The 21636-nt window shown below is 31.5% G+C and overlaps 1 protein-coding gene across 6 annotated transcripts in view; it reads right to left on the bottom strand.

Annotated features, from left to right (window-relative positions):
• Positions 1–2477: 2477 nt before the first annotated feature.
• The window catches only part of LOC129913149 (serine/threonine-protein phosphatase 2A 56 kDa regulatory subunit epsilon isoform), a 36239-nt gene continuing 17080 nt past the window's right edge, over positions 2478–21636 (bottom strand). For 5 of the 6 annotated variants that reach the window (XM_055991683.1, XM_055991681.1, XM_055991684.1 and 2 more), the window contains 9 exons: positions 14168–14598; positions 13845–14097; positions 10594–10736; positions 10328–10527; positions 10071–10265; positions 9818–10008; positions 9410–9743; positions 3289–3518; positions 2478–3226 (listed from right to left, as the gene is read on the bottom strand). In XM_055991683.1, coding sequence (XP_055847658.1) covers positions 2854–3226; positions 3289–3518; positions 9410–9743; positions 9818–10008; positions 10071–10265; positions 10328–10527; positions 10594–10732 — 1662 coding nt within the window. In that variant the 5' untranslated portion in view covers positions 10733–10736; positions 13845–14097; positions 14168–14598 and the 3' untranslated portion in view covers positions 2478–2853. Of the gene's footprint in view, positions 3227–3288; positions 3519–9409; positions 9744–9817; positions 10009–10070; positions 10266–10327; positions 10528–10593; positions 10737–13844; positions 14098–14167; positions 14599–21085; positions 21290–21636 lie in introns of those variants that run through there. The other variant, XM_055991685.1, reaches the window with a different exon arrangement.

Below are 21636 nucleotides of genomic sequence, written 5' to 3'. Positions count from 1 at the left end.
TAATGAGTGTTGTATGTGTGTTTGTTTGTGATTTTTCAATCATTTATCATCATCCATTCCCATCATGAGTTCGTTTTTTTTTTTAATGGATTCATGATGCCGTGATATTATGACAATCATATCCACCAGATATGATTGTACCCTGTGATTGATATTTTATTCTTTATTTTCATGCGGATGCGAATGAAAATTTAAAAAAAAAGAAAATTGTTCAGTCACTCAATTTGTACATACTCGCAAGTGTGTGTGTGTGTGTGTGAGAGATATAACACTCGTATTACGAATGTCAACTTTCAATTGATAATTGATTGATGTATCAATTATCAATTGATAGTTGTAAATCGCAATAAAAATGATAAGAGTGGTGTGTGAGAGTGGGAATAGAGGACAATAATTAAAGCTTAATAATATTAAGCTCTGAAACAAAGATTGGCGGTAGAAAAATGTACAATAATTAGAAAAAAAATTAAAAGACAGAAACAAATTAAAAAAAAAACGAAGAAGAAGAAAATAAAACAAATACAATATTTTTTAAACAAACAAATATAAGAAACGAATATTAAGTAGATTTGTTTTTTTTTTTTTTTTAATTTAATATTTTATATATGCACATATATAAATATTGTATGCTTTTTTATGAACGTGCCATACAATTTTTATTTTCTTATTTTCATTTCATGTAAACTGTTTTTTTTTTTTGTTTTTTTTTTATTATTATTATTTCTTATTTAATTAATAATGTTTTAAATATCAACTTAAACTCAACAAAACAATGCATCTTCATGTGTGTATAATTACTTTCTCTTTATACATAGTTACACTAATTGTTTATACGATTTTTTTTTTTCATTTTTCATTATTGTTTACTTTTTTGTTTTTAACAAAAGTGGGGAAAATTCAGAAGCTGTCTTCCATAAATAGCGTGGTTGTGGTGTGAGGTGTGTGAGTGTGTGTGAGTGGTGTGTTGACGGGGAGGAGCAGGAGGAGAGGGAGTAGGAAAAGGTGGTGTGTGTGTGTTGTTGTGAGTAACTCATCGGCTGAAAAGACCCGAGTCTGACACCCAGAAGGCGCCACAAACAATGATTTTTAATGACGCCTGCTAAAGCCGGGTAAAGCCATCATGTCACAGCAAATATCATCAAAGACAACTCATCATTTGCAACCCATCATGAGACAGGTCATCACAGCAAATGTATTTTTAGTTCAATTTATTTGAATGCTCTTTTTTATAAACGGCCATTCTCCGTAGATTCTTGTTTTTATTTATCTTAAAAATTGTTCCTTTTGATGAAAAATGTTCCCTGTGATGTAGTAATGAAGTAACATGTGTTTAAATTTGTCAACATCTGAAAATTAGCTTCCTTATACTTTGTGTCGAAGATATCACCAAAACAATGCTTCGTAGCACAAGTCGTTGGTTTACTATGACCCCACATTGCGAGAATTGGGCTTTTAATTGCCTGCGCACACACCCTATTTTCCAAATCTAGCTCCCAGCGACTACTTTGCTGTTCGCTGACTTGAAAAAAAAAAAAACTTGCGAAAAAAAATTTCGCTCAAATGGAATTGATTTCGAAAACTGAGGCTGCCTAGGTTATCATTCCAGAAAAAAAAGACATCAAAATGTTGCAACGCAGTTGGACTGGTTGTTTTTTACCACAAAAAAATTGTAGGTTTCTTTTGTTAGACCTCAGATTTATCAGCCGATTTTGTTATGTGTGTGTATTTATAGGGTGTTGTTATTCAGTTTATGCTTATTATTTCAAAAGTGTAGTTAATATTTTTTTTTTGCTTTATTATTATTTGTTTTTTTTCTTTAACAGTAACTGTCATTTCCACTAAAATTAAGACTTAGCAAAATTGTTTATTAATTTATGCCTAATTTTGTTGATTATGTTTTCCACTGTAGAATGACACGTCTTCATTTCTTTTTTGTTTTTTTTTTTATGATAAGTTTGTATACATTTTCCGTTAAAAAAAAATCATACTTTATGCTGTTTGTTTTTTTTTTTTTAGTTTTAGTGAACCGAAATGTAAAATATATATAATATATTCAATATATAATATACCATGTGTAATTTTGTTTTTTTTTTTTATTTATTTTTGTTGTAATACAGCATTTTCCACTTTTTAACGTTTTTTTTTTAGCATAATGTAATATTTTAGTAATATTTTTTTTTTTGTTTTTTAATTATATCGAACATGCGCTATTACAATTATTTCTTATTGTTTCCTATGTTCATGGTTAGAGAAGGGGAGAGAGGAGAAATGATGAGCGAGAGAGAGTGGTGAGAGATGATGATGATGAAGAGAGTGAGTAGATTTTTGGAGAAGATTGTATGAGAAAAGCAGTGTGCGTGATGGAGGGGTAAACAACTAGGAGAAATATCGTGACATCACGGATTCCTCCTGGTTCTTTTTTATTTTATTTTTTTTTTATTTTGCTTGCATATGCAGGTAATGCTCTTTTGTATTTATTTTTTTTTGTTGTTGTTTTTATTTTTAACTTCTACATTAAAAGAACTTTTTTTTTTTTGCTTTGTTTTAGTCTACTATTTATAATTGCTTGACCTAAGTTCAGCTGTTAGTGATTTCTTTTTTTTAATATTATTTTTTTATTTGACTTTTTTTTATATAATTTTATTCTTTACGGTAGTAATCAGTAAATTATATTTTTTGTTAAATTTTCCGAGCGTTTTTACTTATTTTTTTTTTTAATTCACTTGCAGTTTTAGTTGTATGTATTGTATTTTTTTTTTTTTAATTTTTTTATTTTTTTGTTTATTTTCGCTTTTCTGTTTTATTTTTTTTTTTTTTGCATTAATAAAAATAATATTATTAATCTGTAGTACATCACTTGCTCACGGAAATCGCAACGCCAGCTCCTGAGCCTGCAGTCATAGCAGAATTTGTGTATGCTGAGCCGGTGGTACCGGCTGACACATTCGCGCCAGAGGCGGCACTGCCAGCAGCATTTAGGCCAGGCGATTGCTGCTGCTGAAGCAGATTAGCGGTATTGTTCGATTGATGAAGTTGATTGTTCTGTGACTGATGCTGGGAATTTGAGTTTAGCTGTTGCGCTGCCCCACCACCACCAATGCCCGCAGATGATGATGTATTTAATGTTCCGCCTGCACTGTTTATTGGATTATTTTTAGATCGACTTATTTCCAGTTCATGTAGTTTTTTCCACAATTCTTCGCGATCTCGTTCTCGTTTTTTCTCTCTATAATAATAATAATATTATTAATGTTTTTTTTTTGCATAATGGAATATGTATATACTTACTTTTGTCGTTCGGCTTTATAACTAGCTGTCAATTCATCAAATAATTTGGAATTCATTTCCATAAAAGTTTTCAGAACATTATAAACTAGCGCAACAATTGTTTGATTCCAGTGTTCTTTGCTAATCCGATAAAGGGCTGGGAACATTATTGGCATTATAACAGCATTATTTTCTTCTATTAAGGACATAGCGTATTCATTATTCCATAAATATAAGGCTCGCTCAGCGACCTAGAAAATTTAAAAAAAAAAGTAATATGTTATTAAGTTTAATAAATTATGAAATATTATTTCTAGCTTCATCATACTACCTTGCGGGAGCAGACTTGGGCCTGTATTATTTAAGCGCTCAGCCACTGGGCGATACCACTCATAATTTTTATGAATAGTGCGCTGAATACCCTAATAAGCGCTCAAAAGTAACAAGCGCTTGAACAATACCGGCTTTGTGGTATTATTTTTTACTTCGCAATAGGAAGGAGGTTTAATTTGAATTCCTGATTCTTTCATATTTGGGTGATTTCTAATAATGCAATTTAATTGATTTAAAAATCTATTTGCGAGTTTTAAAGAGCGGCAGCATTAAAGATGATCCTGGCTCAGGCTGCCCTGTGTTCAGCAACCACCTTTCTGCCTGAACCTGCCTCAAATGAATTAACGTTTCCTTTCATGTCCATACATAGGTAGAACATTAAAATCTCTTCCATAAGGAATGAGTAGTTAGTAATACATATATATTATGCACAGCAAATTGAAATCGTTTTTTTTTTAATGAGTTCTGAGTTATCTTCTCGAATAAGAAGACATTAAGATCCAGTTGGACTTCTCGAAGCACTTTCTTGATTATTGCTCTGAAAAATGCCCCCGAAACATAAAATGGTAAAGAGTGCATAAATAAGCATTTAAAGTGCACGTTGAGTGAAGTGAAGGAAAACGTCATTTATGTATGTAAAACTTCTGAAGTTCTAAAAAAAAGTATCTATTCCTAATTATATAAATAAACTTATTCGTTTTCCTTAACAGGTTATGGGCCCAGCATAATAAAACTAATTACAACATATTTTGGAAGATTTTCAAGCAAGAAGATTATGTTGTTGGTTTTTCTCGCGACATATTTTCAAAGGAGTACGAACGTTGACAGCTCCTTCCACAAATGGAAACAATTCTTCATAATGCTAATTTCTAAGCCAAAAATTTCAGGCAAGCAGCACAATTTGGACGAGAAAGATATGGACGCAAGGAGAGGAATAAGAAAAAAAGGTAAGATAGAGAAAACATCATTTACGACGTCAAATGAAATGAGATAAATTGCAATAAAAACATTTTTTGGGTAATTTTCGAAATTATTTCGTTTGGACTCTTGGTTTTTATCAATTTTACAATTAAAATATATTTAAAGTGCTCTTTTTTTGGTTTTTTGAGGGTTATAGCACCTCCCTTGTTTTGAGATTTTGAAATTTATTTCTGTAGTGACCTTGTCGTACCATCTGAGGGTCGATTCTCGTTCTGTGATATTTTGAAATGAAAAAAAATATCACAGCTTCACACCGAATCCGATTCTTGTTTTGTGAAAAAAATTTAAAAAATGTCAAAATCTCTTCACATGATAAAATATTTATCACAAACAAATTCTATCGTGAAAAACAACTTCGAATGATTCCTCAGATAATATTTCCATGCATTTTAGTATCTTAAGCCGAAGAAAATTATTAAAAAACTGCTTGTAATTTTTTAAATTTCTTTCTAATTGAAATGCTTGTCAAATACTGCCCAAATTTCAAAATGCTGTGCTGCCTTGCAGCACAATCAAAACGAATGCAAGAGCTGATGCTTTGTAGGTTAAAGAGCATTGCGACCAATACAAACAAATTAGTATAGCATTAAAAAGTTCAGTCAATTTCACAGATGGACGTATTACTAGGAGCTAAGTATGTGCTTTGTGTTAAGAAAAACTTTAGAAGCTTAACCAAGCTGCGGATAGAATTTTGACGAAGTGTATAAGTTTAGGTTTTCCTTTCTCTTGGTGCGTGCATATAAATTTTAGTTCAGTGTTGATATTTGGTAAATCCTACTGCGGATAACTTTGCCAAAAACACACGCCTTATTTTTAATTTATAAACCAAAATTTAATGCTTGGACAATGTGTAATTTGCAACACCTTAAAGCTGAGGTAAGGTAGAAAAAATTATGCCGTTCATTGTGCAATATTCTTAAAAAGAGGATAAAGTACGTCGGAATCAAAACCATACGTTTTTGTAAGAATGGCACAGGCGAGAACATTAGAATTTGAAGACAAAAAAGGAGGAGAAACATTAAGTAAAAAGCATTTCTTTGCCAATGTCATTTTTATTAAACCATGCCTATATTATATTTGTAACCATATCCATATTTTTAACTGATACATTTACAATCTTCTCAATTCTTGGTTTCAAACTTGTCGTTTCAATTTCCTTGATTAACTCCTATAAAAAACATGACGATGGTAGTTGCATATATATATTTAAATGATAATACCTTTCTTTTAACCATGGGCGAAGTTTATTCCTTATAATTTTTTGACATTTTATTAAAAATTATTGGGCACGTTCAGGAAATATTAGGGACTAGATATTTAAATTAGTTTGGATATGATGCTTTTGTCAAATTTCGAAATTTACTTAAGTATTTTAGAGATCGCATGGGGAAGACACCAAATTTAAGTTAACTTTAATGAATAAATAATATTAATTATAACCGATAATGCACTTTTTACTCGTTTTTCACACAAATAAATTCAATTTTGCTAAATTAATTCTTTAATTAAAAACAATCTGCTGTCATGTTGACAAGAAAAACTTTCCTAAATTTTTAGTGAAAATTTTCTTGCCTAACTTTCCAGTTAGCTTTCCAATAAAATTACCTAAATTGGAAAGATTTTTTTTGACAGCTGACCAATCAGAGACCGAGAAATTACCTAAACATTTAGTGCCTAACGTTTCTGAAAATGCCCAATTTAAAAACTCAAAACTGAAATATAAGTGATAGTAGAGCTAACTAAAGCAAATTATTAGGGAACCCGGCCGAACAGCTCTGATTTTGACGATTTTTTTTTTCAAACGTAGGCAATTAAAAATACTTTAAAGTCTATAGATTAAAAATTGCCGGTGTTGCCGTATTGTTTTTTTTAAATTAAAATTAATTTTTTTTTAACAAAACCATTTTTTTTGCTTAAATTTCATAAAACAAATGATAGCAAAAGATTCTCTAGGTAATTTAAGGAATATATAAAAGGCAGTAAGGAACAATCTTCCATCGTTTAAGCGATAAATGCAATTTTCTCACATTCTGACCTCAAACACAAAAAAAATATTTTGAAAACAACGGCAACACCTACAATATTTTAAAATACATTTTCAAAAAGCCAAAAGCTCATTCTTATCCCTTAAATTTAAATCCAATAAATTTAATTAAGACTTTTTGAAAAAATGGTCCTCAAACTCAGAATTAAAAAAAAAAATGTTATTAGAAAAATTTAAAATGACTTTTTTCCAAACTTTTTCTAATAAAATAAGAATTTATTTCAAAAAATTTTTGGCCATAAATATTATCAGTTTAATTTCGAAGCAAAAAAGGTAAAATATATCACACTTTTGAAAAAAAAATGAAAAATTACTTCAATTTCAATGGTTTTTTTTTATTAAAACTGGATTTTGCATTGAAATAATTAATTTTCTCAAAGACTGTGGTAAATAGGAACTTTATTTTTTGCTATTTAACTTTCAACAGTAAGGGTTATTAAATGAATAAAAAATAATTTTTTGTTTAGATGTTGAACTTTTAAAAAAAAATAAGTTACATTTTTTTTCAAAACTTTTATTAAAAAAAGTTCTTCGAAAATGAAATACTTTTTAATTTTTTTCATAAACCGTAATACATATTGACATTTCCTTTTATAATTTGAAATCATAATAAATGCGGCCAAAAAAAAATTGAAAATAAATGCATTTTATATTACGACCAAGTTTAAAAAACGACATGTTAAAATTTTTTCAATAATTTTTTTTTTCAAAAATCTGAGTTCAATTACCATTCTTTTAAAAGCCGTTCATTGAATTAACTTAATTTTAATTTTACATATATGACTAAGCTTCTAGCTTTTTAAAAATGTATATTTGAATATTGTAGGTGTTGCCGTTGTGTTCAAATATTTTTTTTTGTGTTTGAAGTCAATTAATAAGAAAATTGCATCTATCGCTTGAACTATGGAAGATTGTCCCTCACTCCCATATATGTTTTTTCCTTGAATTTCCTAGACTATCTTTTGGCATCAATTAATTTATGAAATTTAAGAAAAATTTTTGAAAAAAATTTGTTTTTGTTCACAAAAATCTTCAATTAAATTTAAAAAATCAAAACGGCAACACCGGCAATTTTTAATCTATAGACTTTAAAGTATTTTTAATTACCGACGTTTGAAAAAAAAAGATCATCAAAATCTAAGCTGTTCGACCGGGTTCCCTAATATTGCCAATTTTTGAGCTTTAGTTACTCCACTATGACAGAATTTTTCATTTAGTAGTTTTTAGTACAGAATTTTTCAACGATTTATCACATTGAGAATCGGATAAAATGAAAAAAAAAAAAACGCTGTGAAAACTGAAATGATATTACTTTTATCACTTCACAGCTTCACAGAACGAGAATTGACCCTCTGGTTCCGTTACACAATTGACCGACTTTTATCAAACAAACAAAAATGTGAATATTTTTAGCAGTTTAATAAAAATTCGCTTGACATCGAAAATTAATATTTGTCGGTGTTTTGTTTTCGGGCGAAAAATGAATTATTTTATTCTGAAAAAATTTAATAATTTTTTTTTTTAATAATACCTTGAAGGCATGAAATCGAGTGTTATTTTCATCAGCAAATATAACAAAGGATAAACATTATTTTCTTTTGTTTTTTAGCTTAGCTTTATTTTTTTTTTAGCTTTATTTCTCAATCATCGCAAACTCCTATTTTTTCATCGAGAGCCCAACTAACTTCTACATGAATTTTCACTTTACTGAGTTTGGGTGTCTACTTTAAGATGAATTTTGGTTTTTTGTTCTAGGTAAAAAAATGTGACCGGCGACAATCCATAAATACGCCGTTATTTTATTGTTAATAAAATTTGTCATTTTGGTCTATTCTATTACCTGATGAAATATCAAAGAAACTTAAAAAAAAAAAAAAACAAAATAAAAAAATGTTTCTCTTTTGTTTTATACGCTGATTACCCTTTAAATTCTGCTATCTCGGAAATATCCACATAGAAGAAGTGAAGACTAAGTCCCAATTTATTCACTCTTCATTGTATTTTAGGTTGCCGTTGAAAATATCAAATCTTTCTAATTTTTTTAAAATGTCGTTAAATGTTAAATCGTCGCACGAATGCAGAACTAGCCTTAGTCACAACTTTAACATTCAAGAGAGCGATTTTAAAACATGAAAATGTATTTACTCCTTTTTTATGACGTACAATTAAAACTGTGAGCAATTATGCGACGAAATGACGACTTTAAACCTAATGGAGTGTCATCAAAGAAAAATCGTCAACGGAAAAATTTTCTAATGTAAGAACAGACAGAGTAGTTCAACCCTGGTTAAATCAAAAATAAATTTTCCAGAGAATGGTTAAATTGTTACACAACTGGCCATAAATCTCGACTTGTCTATTTTAACAAAATAATGCGCTAAGTATTTATACTTCCTTTTTAAAGATGCGAGTGATCTCGCCCGGTAGGCTAGTAAATAATAATAAGAAATATCGACAGAATAATAAACAGTATAGTGTGCGGGAGCCTTATACGGATTAAGTTTTCGGCCGATAGTTTGCTGTTTGAAAGCAATTGTATGGCAGAACAAACAGGGGCTCTTAGCGTCTAAGAGATTGACATGACTAAGAAAAATAGAGCAAACAAACATTAACACTCCTACTCTAAAATTAATTATTTTAAATCGAAACAAATGGCTGTAGACTTAAATTTAAAAACTAGAGATCAAGGGCTGCATGGCCATTTGAGTCACTAAAGCATCATAAACGCATGGCACATGACAACATGTTTTTTTAACAATTTCTATTTTTTCTTATTTTACTTACCTGAAAATGAGGACTGGATACGCATTTGGCTATTTGTCGAAATAGTGGTTCCTGTATTTTCACAAATTGTGGTGGATCAATAACATCGAGGATTTCTTCAATTTCGCCCAAGAACATGACTTCTTTTTGTGAACAAGTTTTTGGCCAGAATTTCAAGAGTCCCCTTACGACTGGCTCTGTGAGAAATGCATCTTTTTCGAGAAATTGCACAATGCAATAAGCTAGTTGCGCATGATAGAGTGACAAGCATTTCACTTTGTGCAATGGCAACAGAACTTTAACCAAAAACTGTTTATGCTCAGCCTTAAGTGGCAATGCAAAGCCATTAATTATGCTAAAAAATTAAATATTTGAAAAAATACAATTTGCTAAAAATATTTTTTTTTTTTTTCAAAATTAATAACTTACCTGCCGAGAATTTCGAGAAGTTCACCAACACCATTGAAATGTTCAGTTTCGTATATGAAGCGTAAGAATATATTATTTATTTGTTTTCGGATAAAAGCGCGTAGTCCTAGAAATTTTCCATAAATACGATGCAAAACAGTTTTCAAAAAGTCCCGCTCCCTTGGGTCTTCTGAATCGAAAAGCTCTAATAACTATAAAGTATTAAAAGATGAATTAGAGAAATTTTAAAGAGATAGAAGAAGAATAAATTTACCTGTAAAACAAATTTTTGGTCGATAACCCGTTTGCCGATGGTTGCTTGAAAGTCTTGCGATTCTAAAAATCGCAAGAACACCTCATAAACCAATTGAAGATGTGGCCATGATGCTTCCAGTGTTGGATCATCTTCTTCTGGATCGAAGTCTGGATTTTCACTTGGAGGAAGCGTGCGAAATAAATTACACGAAATCTACAAACAAAAATATCATTATACATTCACTATTAAAAAGGTTTTAAATTGATTTTTTTTACCATTCTGATAATTTCCGGATATACCGGTTCCGTGAGAACTCCTCTGCCATGTGTTATGTAGGTGGATAGGTCGTTGAGAGCAGCCCGCTTAATTTCTTTACCCTTCAAATCCGAAACTGGATCCATAAAGTCAAAAGAAACACAGCACTGACGTAATTTTCGAATAAATAATTCTTCTTGTTCTAAACTAGAGCAATCAGCTGGAAAATAGAAGGTCTTGGTTATTTGAATATTTTTGCTTGTTGGGATTTTATTTTTTGTTTAACCTTTCAAGGGTGGCAGCTGCTGCAGTTCCACATCCTGTGAGTTTCTATACCGAGAGGAACCTTGACTCTTTTTGCTCTTCTTTTTCAATGAACGTTTGGCGAACGGGTCAATTCGATCAACAAATGTGCCCGATGACATTTTCCTTTAAAAAATAATTTTAAATGTTTAATTTTCTTCTTCCAAAAAGTATTGTTTTAACTATGCATTTATTAAAAGTATAAATATAAAGTATAAATTTAAAAGATCGCTATCAAAGCTTGGTCAAAATGCCCCCTCATATTATTTCAAACGTTGGAAGAAAGAAGCGATGAAGAAATGCATTAAGCATAAAGCAGAGAGTACGGAAAACATGTATCGCTAGATTGCTGAAATATCAAATCCAGCTGCTTATGCAAGCCAGGCTTTCCAGGAACTGCGACAAAGCATTATGAACAAGGGCGCAGCTATCTTCAAAATTGGTCCTCCTAACAGAAGGAATGCTCAGGAAATTCGCTCTCCCAAATATCTTAAGAATGCTCAAGGGTCACTACTTGTAGATGATAAAATTCTTCATAGGTGGCTGGCTTTTAAATGAGTAGTTTCTCATGATAAGTGTGCTGATGGAAAACTCCAAGATAGGAAAAGAAACATCGGTCGAATTGGCTTATGATCCTCATTTACAAGCTCATTAGCGTTGACCAAATGCCTAATCAGTGGAGAGAAAGTTACCTTTTTCCAATCTACAAGGGGAAGGGGGATACACGAAACTGCGATACCTACCCTTTGATTAAGCTTATGCGGTTTAACGGACAACGAGAAGTCAGAGGAACTTACGGATGATCACGGACATGTAGGAGCAAGTAAAATTAAAGGTAAGATATCCCGCAAGAGTCACCGAAGAGTTCCCAATCAAAGTTGATGTGCGCGAGGGAAGCGTCTAGTGTCCTTTACTCTTTATCACAGTCCTTTACGTGCTGTTTGAAGGTAAAGTGACGGATTAGTAACTCTTTTCTGATGATGGGGCCATCATAAGTGAAAATCCAACATCTTTGCAACGAGCCCTTGATGTATGGGTGGATGGTATTCAGAGAAGCGAAAAAAAGCGGAGGAAGACTTCACGTCAAAAATACAGTCTTGGATAAAATACAGCATGACCAACAACCAACGACGAACACAATCGCAATCGCGATTCAGCTATTCGTGAAGAAAACTAATGCAATGTCGACTACAGTTGACGGCCCAATCGAAGTAAACTCTTAAAAGAACTTACGCTCTAGAAGCTCAAGAAGTTTTGCAGCGATAACAACATCATCCCAGACATGCAGTCCGGCTTTCGGAAGAAGCACTCCACACTAAAGCTCATCCAAGTCGGAACTATTGCGACTTAGCCAAACAGAAGGACGAGGCAGTAAATCAGATGGAAGCTGTACACTGACATTCCCAGATGGAACAAAATTTGCATCCTAACGCAACGTCAAGCATTTAGGAATCAACTTTAACAAGTTTCTGCTGTTCAACCTACACTCTCGGTCGGTCATCAAAATAGCCAACAACGCCTTCTATCACCTTCTGATGATGAGAAGATATGAACTAAGCCAACCAACGAAACTCCTGACCTACAAGCAGCTTTTCCGACATGTCATCACCTACATCACCCAGGGCTGTCTCCAAGACAGCCATGAAGGAACTTCAAATTTTTGAGAGAAAAATACTGAGGATCTGCACCGGACAGCGGTAAAAATACTACAGCAACGAACGACTCATAGGGAGAGGAAAAATAATTAATTTGTACAAGTATCTACTGCAATCTGCAAAGAAACTTGTCGGATTCCAATCAGCTGATGAGAAGTATTTTTACATTTTTTTTCAGAATCACTGGGCCATTCTTAAAAAAACACGAACAAACAAAAATATCGAAAAAAAAAAAATGAATCTAGAATGTAAAAATCTCGAATGTAAAAATCTCGAAAACAAAAAAAGAACTATAGATTTTTTTTAACCTATTTAGGGCCAATTTTTCAATAGTCAGTTAAACAGTCAGTTAGTACTTATTCCTAAGGATAGAGAAAAAATCAATTTTTCAACAGGCAGATATAGCTTATTCCTAAGAATAAAACTATCTGCTTCTTTCAGAGACGAATAAAAATTATTCTAGGGAATAATCTCAACAAAAATATTGTGTCAGTTGTCAAAGATGTTTTGAAAGAATTTTGAAAAAAATACAGTGGAACACAAGAAAACAAAAACAATCATGAATAAAAATGACGTTTAATTTTAAATATTTTTGAATTTGACAATTTTTTTTTGTTATTCTGTAGAATAAATTATTTTTGATTGAAAAATTCAATGTTTTTATCTGTTTGTTTATGAGCCTAATAACTTTATTCATCGAACAGTTAACTGACTGTTTATTAGAAGATTGAAAAATTGGCTCTTTAAGAATTTAAACTCAATAATTATAAACCAAATATCAAAACCAAACAAAAAATGCAAGTTATGACTTAAGAAACGAGGCTACAAAAAAAAACGTATGAATGTATTTTAAAGACTTGAATTGTACGGAAAACTCTCAAGGTATCCAACATAGCTCCTTTCATTTTTATCATCTAGTACTTTCAAAATTAGTTTTTCTTTTTTTAAGTATTCCTGTCTTTATTTCTTTTCCTCGCCCATTTGATTTTTTTCAACCAGGCAACTAACTTGGCAACACTACCTTTTTGGCCAAGTTCAGGAAATTTTAGCAACTAAATATTTAGTCAACGTCATTTTCTGAACGTAAAGTTAGGTAGACGAGTAAATCAAGCTAGCGAGAATTTTCTTGCGTAACATTCCAGTCAATTTTCAAAAGTCAAATTGTCTAAATTGGGAGGTTTTTTACAGCTAACCAATCAGAGACGCAAAATTTACCTTAATATTTAGTCCCTAACGTTTCTGAATCTGAACCTGCCTATTATAAAAGTATTGAGCGATCTGGGTTGAATAGAAAGTTTACTAGCCAACTTGGCTTTGGTAATAAGTATTCATAAAATAGAATTAATATATTAATTCTAGATCTTTGTGTTTCTAGATTATACTTTCTAGATTTTTGTTTTCGAGTTTTTTTTTTTTTTATTCTAGATTTCGAGATTTTTGCTTTCTAGATATCACTGTTTTTGAAATTCGCAAAAGAGAAGATATTTGATTAAATTTTGATCGCGACTTAAACGTATTTTAATATTTAGATCAAATAGCAGAATAAGAAAAAATTCAAAAATTTTAAAAATAAACAAACCTTTTGCCTTAAAATTGTCAGTTAGGTGTTGGAAATTTAATCGCCTTGTTTTTCAACGTTCCTATATTCGTCTCAGTAATATGCCAGAAATTTGAACAGCTCCGAATAAGTAGTAACTTTCTTATTGTGTAACCACACAGCCGCTATGAACAGAGAAACTCTAAGCGGACTTTTTTTTAATTCATAGTTGAGATGAAACTTTTTTGCTTAGAGGGATATTTTTCCAACTTTAAGCTTAGTGTAGAGCAGAATGCTGTAATTTCAATAAAAAAAAAACTGTATTATAATGTATTTCAATTCACAAAAATTCAAATTCATCTTACCAATTGTAACGAAATGCTACTGGAGGGATTTTTTTTTATAATTTATATACTTTAACAGCTATCCTTACTTATCATACAGTTTTTTTTTTATTTATTAATTTACTCTTCTTTCTTTTACATTATTTGATATTTGACTTGTTTTGTTCTATGATTTTTTTCTTTGCTTCGGGATGATAGTGTTGATGGCACATTTATTTTATTGATCGCAGGTTCGTTTTTTAATTTTTTTTTTTTTGGTTAGTAGCGTGAGACTGACTTTTGTTCAAAAAAATAATGATTAATTATTTATTTTTGAATTGATGTAGAGCAGCGATGAAGCATATGATGCAGTTCTTTGTTGACATTAAGTTTTTTTTTTGATCCACTTTCAGAGATGGTTTTTAAAATGATTGAAAACTAATTACGGCCATCATGTTGAACCTCGAGGAATTCTGAAAATAGAAAATTAAAAAAAATTAATAAGATAGATATATTTTGTTTGTAATTAGTATGTAATATTAATTATACGTAAGAAATACGTAATATTATTATATAAAACAAAGTTGTGTTAGTAACACCATTTGGGTGCCGGGTCACTTTGGGAAACTGCGAAGCAGATGAACTCGCCAGAAATGGAACTCTAATACCAATTTTATACAACAAGGCAAGTTTTGGTATACCAATCGCAACGTGCAAACTCATGCTGAAGCAAGAAGCTATAGAGGCAACAAACACAAGATGGTCAAACATTAGGTATAACATGCCAAACGACCAAGCCTAGGCTAAATCCAAAACGTTCAAAAAATGTATTGTCTCTGAGCATATTGCATATCAGCTCTGTAATAGGTGTCCTAACAGGACACTGCCTAATAGGTAGACACGCCATAAGGCTTGATGTAGTCTCTAACGACTTTTGTACAAGTTGCCTTGATGAGGAAGAAGAAGAAACAATCCAACATCTTATTTGCTCATGTCCTGCCCTTTCTAGTAGACGTAAAAAACACTTGGAAAAATATTTCTTAGAAGATACGAGTGAACTACCTAATTAATACTGACATCTTCAACCTTCACCGCTTCATCAAAAGCTCCAACTGGTTTAATTGGTGAGGAATTTCCTTGCAAAATCATGGTATCACAACGGACCAATAAGTGGTCCAAGTGTGTCAGTCGTTTTCCTGACAGCCATTTATACCTAACCTAACTTAACTCAAAAACGCCTGGAGCAATTTTTATTTTATCTTTATTTTTTTTTTGGATTTGTTTAGCAGAAAAACTAAAAACAATGAAAAATGCATAGAAAATAAAAATTGAATAAAATTTATTTTCTCCTACATTTTTTACGGAGCACCTTTAAATTTAATATTTCGAATAGGTATTAACTGATTTATTTAATTTTCCGGACTCGAAAGAATCTTCAAAAAAGAGGTGTTGAAAAAGTAAAAGTCGTTGTTTGCATCAACCTGAGATAGTACTCGGAAGCCACGTGCAAGAAGAAGAATGCTGAACGGATCGTCGTAAAATTTAGAATTGCTGGCCATTTTCTAAGCACAGAAATCACGATAAAATTGAGCTGTGTATTATAAATAAAGGAGAGGTAGTTAAAACGTAAAGAAACCTCCAGGCAGTAAGGATACAACCCCGTTCCCCAGCATAAGTGGTTAGGAACCCTGTCAGCCAATAGAAAATCTGTAGTATAAAACATGAAATTATAAGAAAAAGTTACAGTTCTAAGTGGTTTGGAATTGATCTAAACAATTTTAGAATGATGGTGACTTTAAATGTGCCCTGAATTATGAAAGTGGACTAAGTCACTCCTAAAAATGGCCTCAAATCTAGCCTTTTATAATTTAAGAGGTAAAGTTTATTTGAAAGCGAAATTGCAGTAAATAAACTTCTTTATTGCTCCTATAGTGATTTCATAAAAGAAATATAATTAAATCGTTATAAGAAAATTATTATGTAAGTTTTTCTTTAAACAATGCAAAAAGTGACTTAGTCCACTGTCATAATAATGGGCACAAATAAGCTAAAGGTCCACCGATAGAAACCTTTTAAAGGTTTGTGCTTTACCATTTGCTTCGAGTCAAGTTTAACACTATTTTTTTTAGTGGAAACATCTCTTTTGTTTATATGAAAACTTTTGAAGGGTCCAAAGGAAAAACAGCACAGGTCCATTCCAATTCATTCTCGGAACGCATTTTAAAATTTTGTTCTTCATAGAACTTAGTACTATAGGCACCTCACTTATTTATTTTCTAAGCAAGGCTTAAATTTGTTTCCTTAAAGTGAGGAAGATAGTGCTCAGTAAATACTACAAGACCTCATCATTAGTTTATTTTTGACAAATATTTTGACATGTGCCGTTTTTCCTCTGGATTCTGAAGTCATCTAAACTAGACCATTACTAGACCAAAGATTATTTGCAATTTCCTAGGGAGTACTTTGGTTAATGTTGGCAACAGTTTTGAAAACGTTCCCTGAAATAAAAGATTTGTATGTGGTTTTTCAATACGAAAATGAATTAAATAAATAAGTTAACAAACAAATTCTGCTATAAGAACGACAATATTTGTTTTGATGTGAACTTTGCTCTTGTAGCAAAGTGTCGTTCAACTGATGTGATAAATTTTTATCAAATAGATAAAAAAATTTTATCGACATAGATATCCACTGTGAATAATGAAAACAAAAACCGTGCAAAGGTGTGCAAACGAAAAATTGATTTTAATTTACGATATATTTTTTATGAGTAAATTACTTTTTCTGAAACGAGCGTTTCGTAAGTGAACTTGTAAGTAAAACTAATAGATGGTCAAGAATTAAAAAGAGGATTACATGAGAAGTACGGCAAACGTGCAATAAGCACATTGGAAATGAGTGAAAAGTTTTATACAAGCGATTTTGAGCTATCATTTTATATTTGAAATCATGGGAAAGGCCATTTTTGAACTGTGGATTTGGGCCTCAACCAACAAGCACGCCAAGTTGATTGAGGTCCCCTTCCACTTGGTTGCGCCACCTCAGATTAGGTCTTCCTCTGGGTTAGAGTCGAAAACTTTTCGTGCCGGAGCATTGTTGTCCATGCGCTCCACATGACCTAGTCATCTCGGGCGCTGCACCTTCACTCTCTTGGCTAGGTTAGCGTCCTTGTACAACCCGTGAAGTTCGTTGTTGTATCTTCTTCTGCAATCACCATAAATACACCCCCGACCAAAAATCGCACGAAGAACTTTTCTCTCCAAACAATCCAGGATGTATTCATCCGCCTTCGTTAAAGCCCATGCTTCTGCACCATATAGCAGGACTCGGATGATATGGGTCTTATATAGGGACACCTTAGTTGCTCGGGAGAGGGCTCTGCTGGTCAATTGCGTTCTCAAACCAAAGTAGCAGCGGTTGGCAAGAGTAGTTCTCCGCTTGATTTCAGCGCTGATATTATTGTCTGTGTTTATAGTGGAGCCTAGGTAGACGAAGTCCGAAGGCGGATCATTTAAAGGCAGACTCAGATATATCCTTAGAAAATTTCATAAAGAAAGTTTAGAATAAAATAGCTTTCGGGTGAAGACTCGACTTTTGAATTTTATCCAAATACCTCAAGTGGGCACCTGTCCAGATTGGACAAATGTATGCTTTTTAATAGTAGGGGGTGAAAATTATTTACATCTTCGGAGAAAACCTAAGCAACTCGCTTATGTGTCCATTCCACAGAAGCTGGGTTGTAACGGACACACATAGAATCGAAAGCTGTTCAATTTTTTGGATGTAAGTGCCACATGAATAGAGGCAAAAAGAGAAGGTGGCGTTTAAAAGACAGTAAGTAGTATTGTATTAAGTTCTACGAAGTTTCTGGGCAATACTTTGAACAATGCATTGAAGTTCTACATTCCAAGCTGAGGGTACTATAATCAGTACTATTCAAAAGCAGATCATTTATAAAAATGAAGAAGAGAGTCGAGTTAAAACGGAGCCCTGCAGCACACCAGAATTTATGTTATGGATTTCAGACTTTTATCCATCCAATATGATCTGTATTGAACGGTTCGAAATGTAATTTTCATTCGAACGAAGAAGAGAATCATGGATACCAAATGCATGCAATTTGAATAAGATAGCTTGCTTCAAAACTGTATCAAATGCTTTTGCAATATGAAGCGCAACAATCTTGCTTTCTCTAGAAAGATATAAAGATTTTTTTTCACTGTTCGATGAGCTATGAAATCAGATCACCAGTATATAGCTATATCTACTACACCTGTGTCAATCGTGATTGATTCGGTCTTTTTGACCCGTTCACCAAAAATTCTGAGTGATTGCAATCACTATAAACCAAATCAATCAATCCTTATATCAATCTCGTTCATAAAATAAGAAAGTACGAAGTGGAAAAGTACGTTTCGTTCATTCAAATCGTTTACAATCAAAAATCATCTAAAAAATCTCTCAGAACTCGGATTTCGTTCATTCCATTCATTCTCAATCATCATTTCGATTCCATGCATACAACTGATACAAGTTTATATAAGCAGGTTCAGAGTTTGAATTGAATCGGATTCGATTGGGAATTTCTATCGAACATCTGACCTTGTCTTCTTTTTATTTTTGATGTATCTATTTCGACGTTTTGAACTTGGCGAAGACATAGTGCCTTACCAAAAATCAAATTTACTATTAAAATTTTCGAAAAATATATTTTCAAAAAAAAAAGCGGAGAAAATTAGATTTTAAAAGAGCTCTCATAGAAAATATAAACGAAAAATTCTTTTATATGGTTGCATTGAAATGTTAATATGTATTTCAGGTTATACCACGCGATTTCTTGTTTCTTCTCTCATTTGTCAGAACAAAATGAGTGAAAAAGAAATGGTTTCGGTTAAATGAACGAAAGAACGATTGATAGAAAAGACCGAATCTTTAAAAACGCACTCCTTTGATAGACATATCCCAGGAAAAATCTGAGAGTTTTACACAAAAATCTCAAACGCAAATACAAAACGAGATTAATGTCGGTGATAAATATCAAGTAAAATCAACTAAAGTTTGTGGGAATTTTTGATTTACAAAACCCCTATTTGTAACTTTTTTGACACCTTTACAATCGGCGTTTAGATGAAGTAATTAAATTCAACTTCTTGAAAGCCACCGGTATACAAATGATAGTTTTTAACAATTAATTATTTTCATTTTGGATTTCATTACAACAGGTCAACCAGAATCATTAGATATAAGATTCTAGGTATAATAAAATAGAGAGAATTCGATTATGTAAATCGCATACTCAATAGTTTTGACAGTCATATCTTTGTTTCAACGGCCGCTTTGTTTTTGAAAAAAAAAAAATAGGTATTAAGTTTATATGTATAAGTGCTTATTGTGAATGAATCTGAATCTCGTAAAAAATATCAAAAATAATGTCGTTTTCTTTTGACGAGATTCAGAATCAGATTTGTGAATCTGACATCTGAAAGACGGAGTGAAGAGGGGAAAAAGTGGTAAAATCTCAGATTTCATGATCTATTTGCGGCTTGAGATTCAAAAAAATGAATCTGAGATTCAAAAACCTGAATCTCGATTTTTATCAAGATTCACACATGCAAGCACACGCACTTTCACACACACTCATCTGTTTGACATTTGTCTGAACATTTGTTGTTGTTTTATTTTAAAATGTTTTTTAAAGTAGACAGAATTCAATTATGTAAATCGTACATATACCTATTCAAATTATTTCTAAATGAAAAATTTAAATTTATAAAAGTGCTTATTGTGAATGAATCTCATACTTAAACAAAAAAAAATATATATTTTTTTTCAAAAATGAACGCATTCAGCAATTTTAAACAAAATATTTTGCACCAAACATAAATTAAGGATAGGTTTGCATCGTTACATCTTAACAAGTACACACAAGTGTTTCAAAAAAAAAAAAAAAAAAAAACTTGACCAAAACAGTACAACAAAATATACACATTACACATACCTAAGTATAGATATAGGTAGATATATAACATTTTCATTATTCTCACAAAATTTAATTCGAAATCTCTGAAACTAAATATATTTTGGAGAAATGCACTTAAATTTTCATAAAGTTATACTTTTATTTTGGTATTGCAGGATCCTCAAGTTATGAAATTTATAATATTTTCATATTATTATAAACCCCATCTCTCCCACCATTCTCTAGAAAAAAATGTCTAAATCAATACATTTATATCGCCTTTTACAACTAACCAGCAAAACCACTCAACTCGCGATTTGCTGTGTGTATACAATCTAAGTGGGAACATCATATTCAATTTTATATAGATATTGTCAGGTGATAGTTTACAATAATATGAATCCTGTACTAGATAGCACATATTATTAAAGAGATCTTATCGCAAAGAATTAAGTTCAAGATTTTTTCAAATCAACAAAAACACTATTGACATTAGAGTAAGGTACCGCGAGAGACCGACACATAATCAAAAGGAAGAAAAAAATGTAATAAAACAGAGAGATACACCTTATAATACATTTTGTAGTTTTTTTTTTCTCCCAATTTGTTGTTGTAAATATCGGGTATCAGAAAGTGACAGATGTATTTTTTACACTAACAACAAAATACATACTATAGTGTCGTCACCACACGAATCTTATCAAATAAATAAAAAAAAAAAATAGAAGAGAACAATTCAATTAGAAAGAATAGATGTACTACACTACTTGTAGCGATTTTTTTCTTTTCTTTTTTCTATAGACTGTATAGAGTAGGGTATATAGGGTTTTGTGTGTTTGTTTATGAGAGAGCCCAACTTTCAGGTTGTCATTATAAAAATGGAAACAAATTTATTGTTTTTTTTTTTTTTTTTGTGAGCAAATGTGTGAGTAAAGTTAAAGGTATGTATTCAGAAATTGAAACTGAAACAAATAAAATGCAAAAAGAAAAAAAAATCTCACCAAATCAGGTCCGGTATGCGTAGATTAGAGAGAATTTACTTTTTACTTTCCACAAAAGATGACGGAAAAGAAAAAGAGAAACAAATATTATCTTAAAAGGGGTGCGACACAAAGTCACAACAACTAGTTGTGGTGATTTTCCTCCAAAATGACACTTGCATTGGAATTCCCCTAAATATTATAAAAATTTATAACAAATTCTTTAGTACACCTCCACTCGACACGACCGAGAAACTCAAAAGTCAAAATTGTTCGTCTCAAATGGGACATGGGAGAGCAGCAGAATATTATACCAAGAGCACAGAAAGAATAGAGCACAAAAGCGCAAGGCAAGAAAAATATAATGACAAATTAGTAGAACAATTTCCATGAAATAATTATAAGAGACAAATAAAAAATCGAATCCTCATCCTTGTTTCTTTTAACTATTTTGTCTTTATTTTTAATATTATTACTTTGATTGCATAATTTTTAATAAGCTATAAGAAAACAGGAGAAAGTAAATTGTTATACACACAAAAAAAAAAAAAATACAAAAACACAGAGTGTTA

Source organism: Episyrphus balteatus, chromosome 3 (assembly GCF_945859705.1).
Source record: "Episyrphus balteatus chromosome 3, idEpiBalt1.1, whole genome shotgun sequence".
Taxonomy (NCBI): domain Eukaryota; kingdom Metazoa; phylum Arthropoda; class Insecta; order Diptera; family Syrphidae; genus Episyrphus; species Episyrphus balteatus.
The sequence above is the reverse complement of the archived record's forward strand: the minus strand, read 5'-3'. Positions and strand labels throughout refer to the sequence as shown.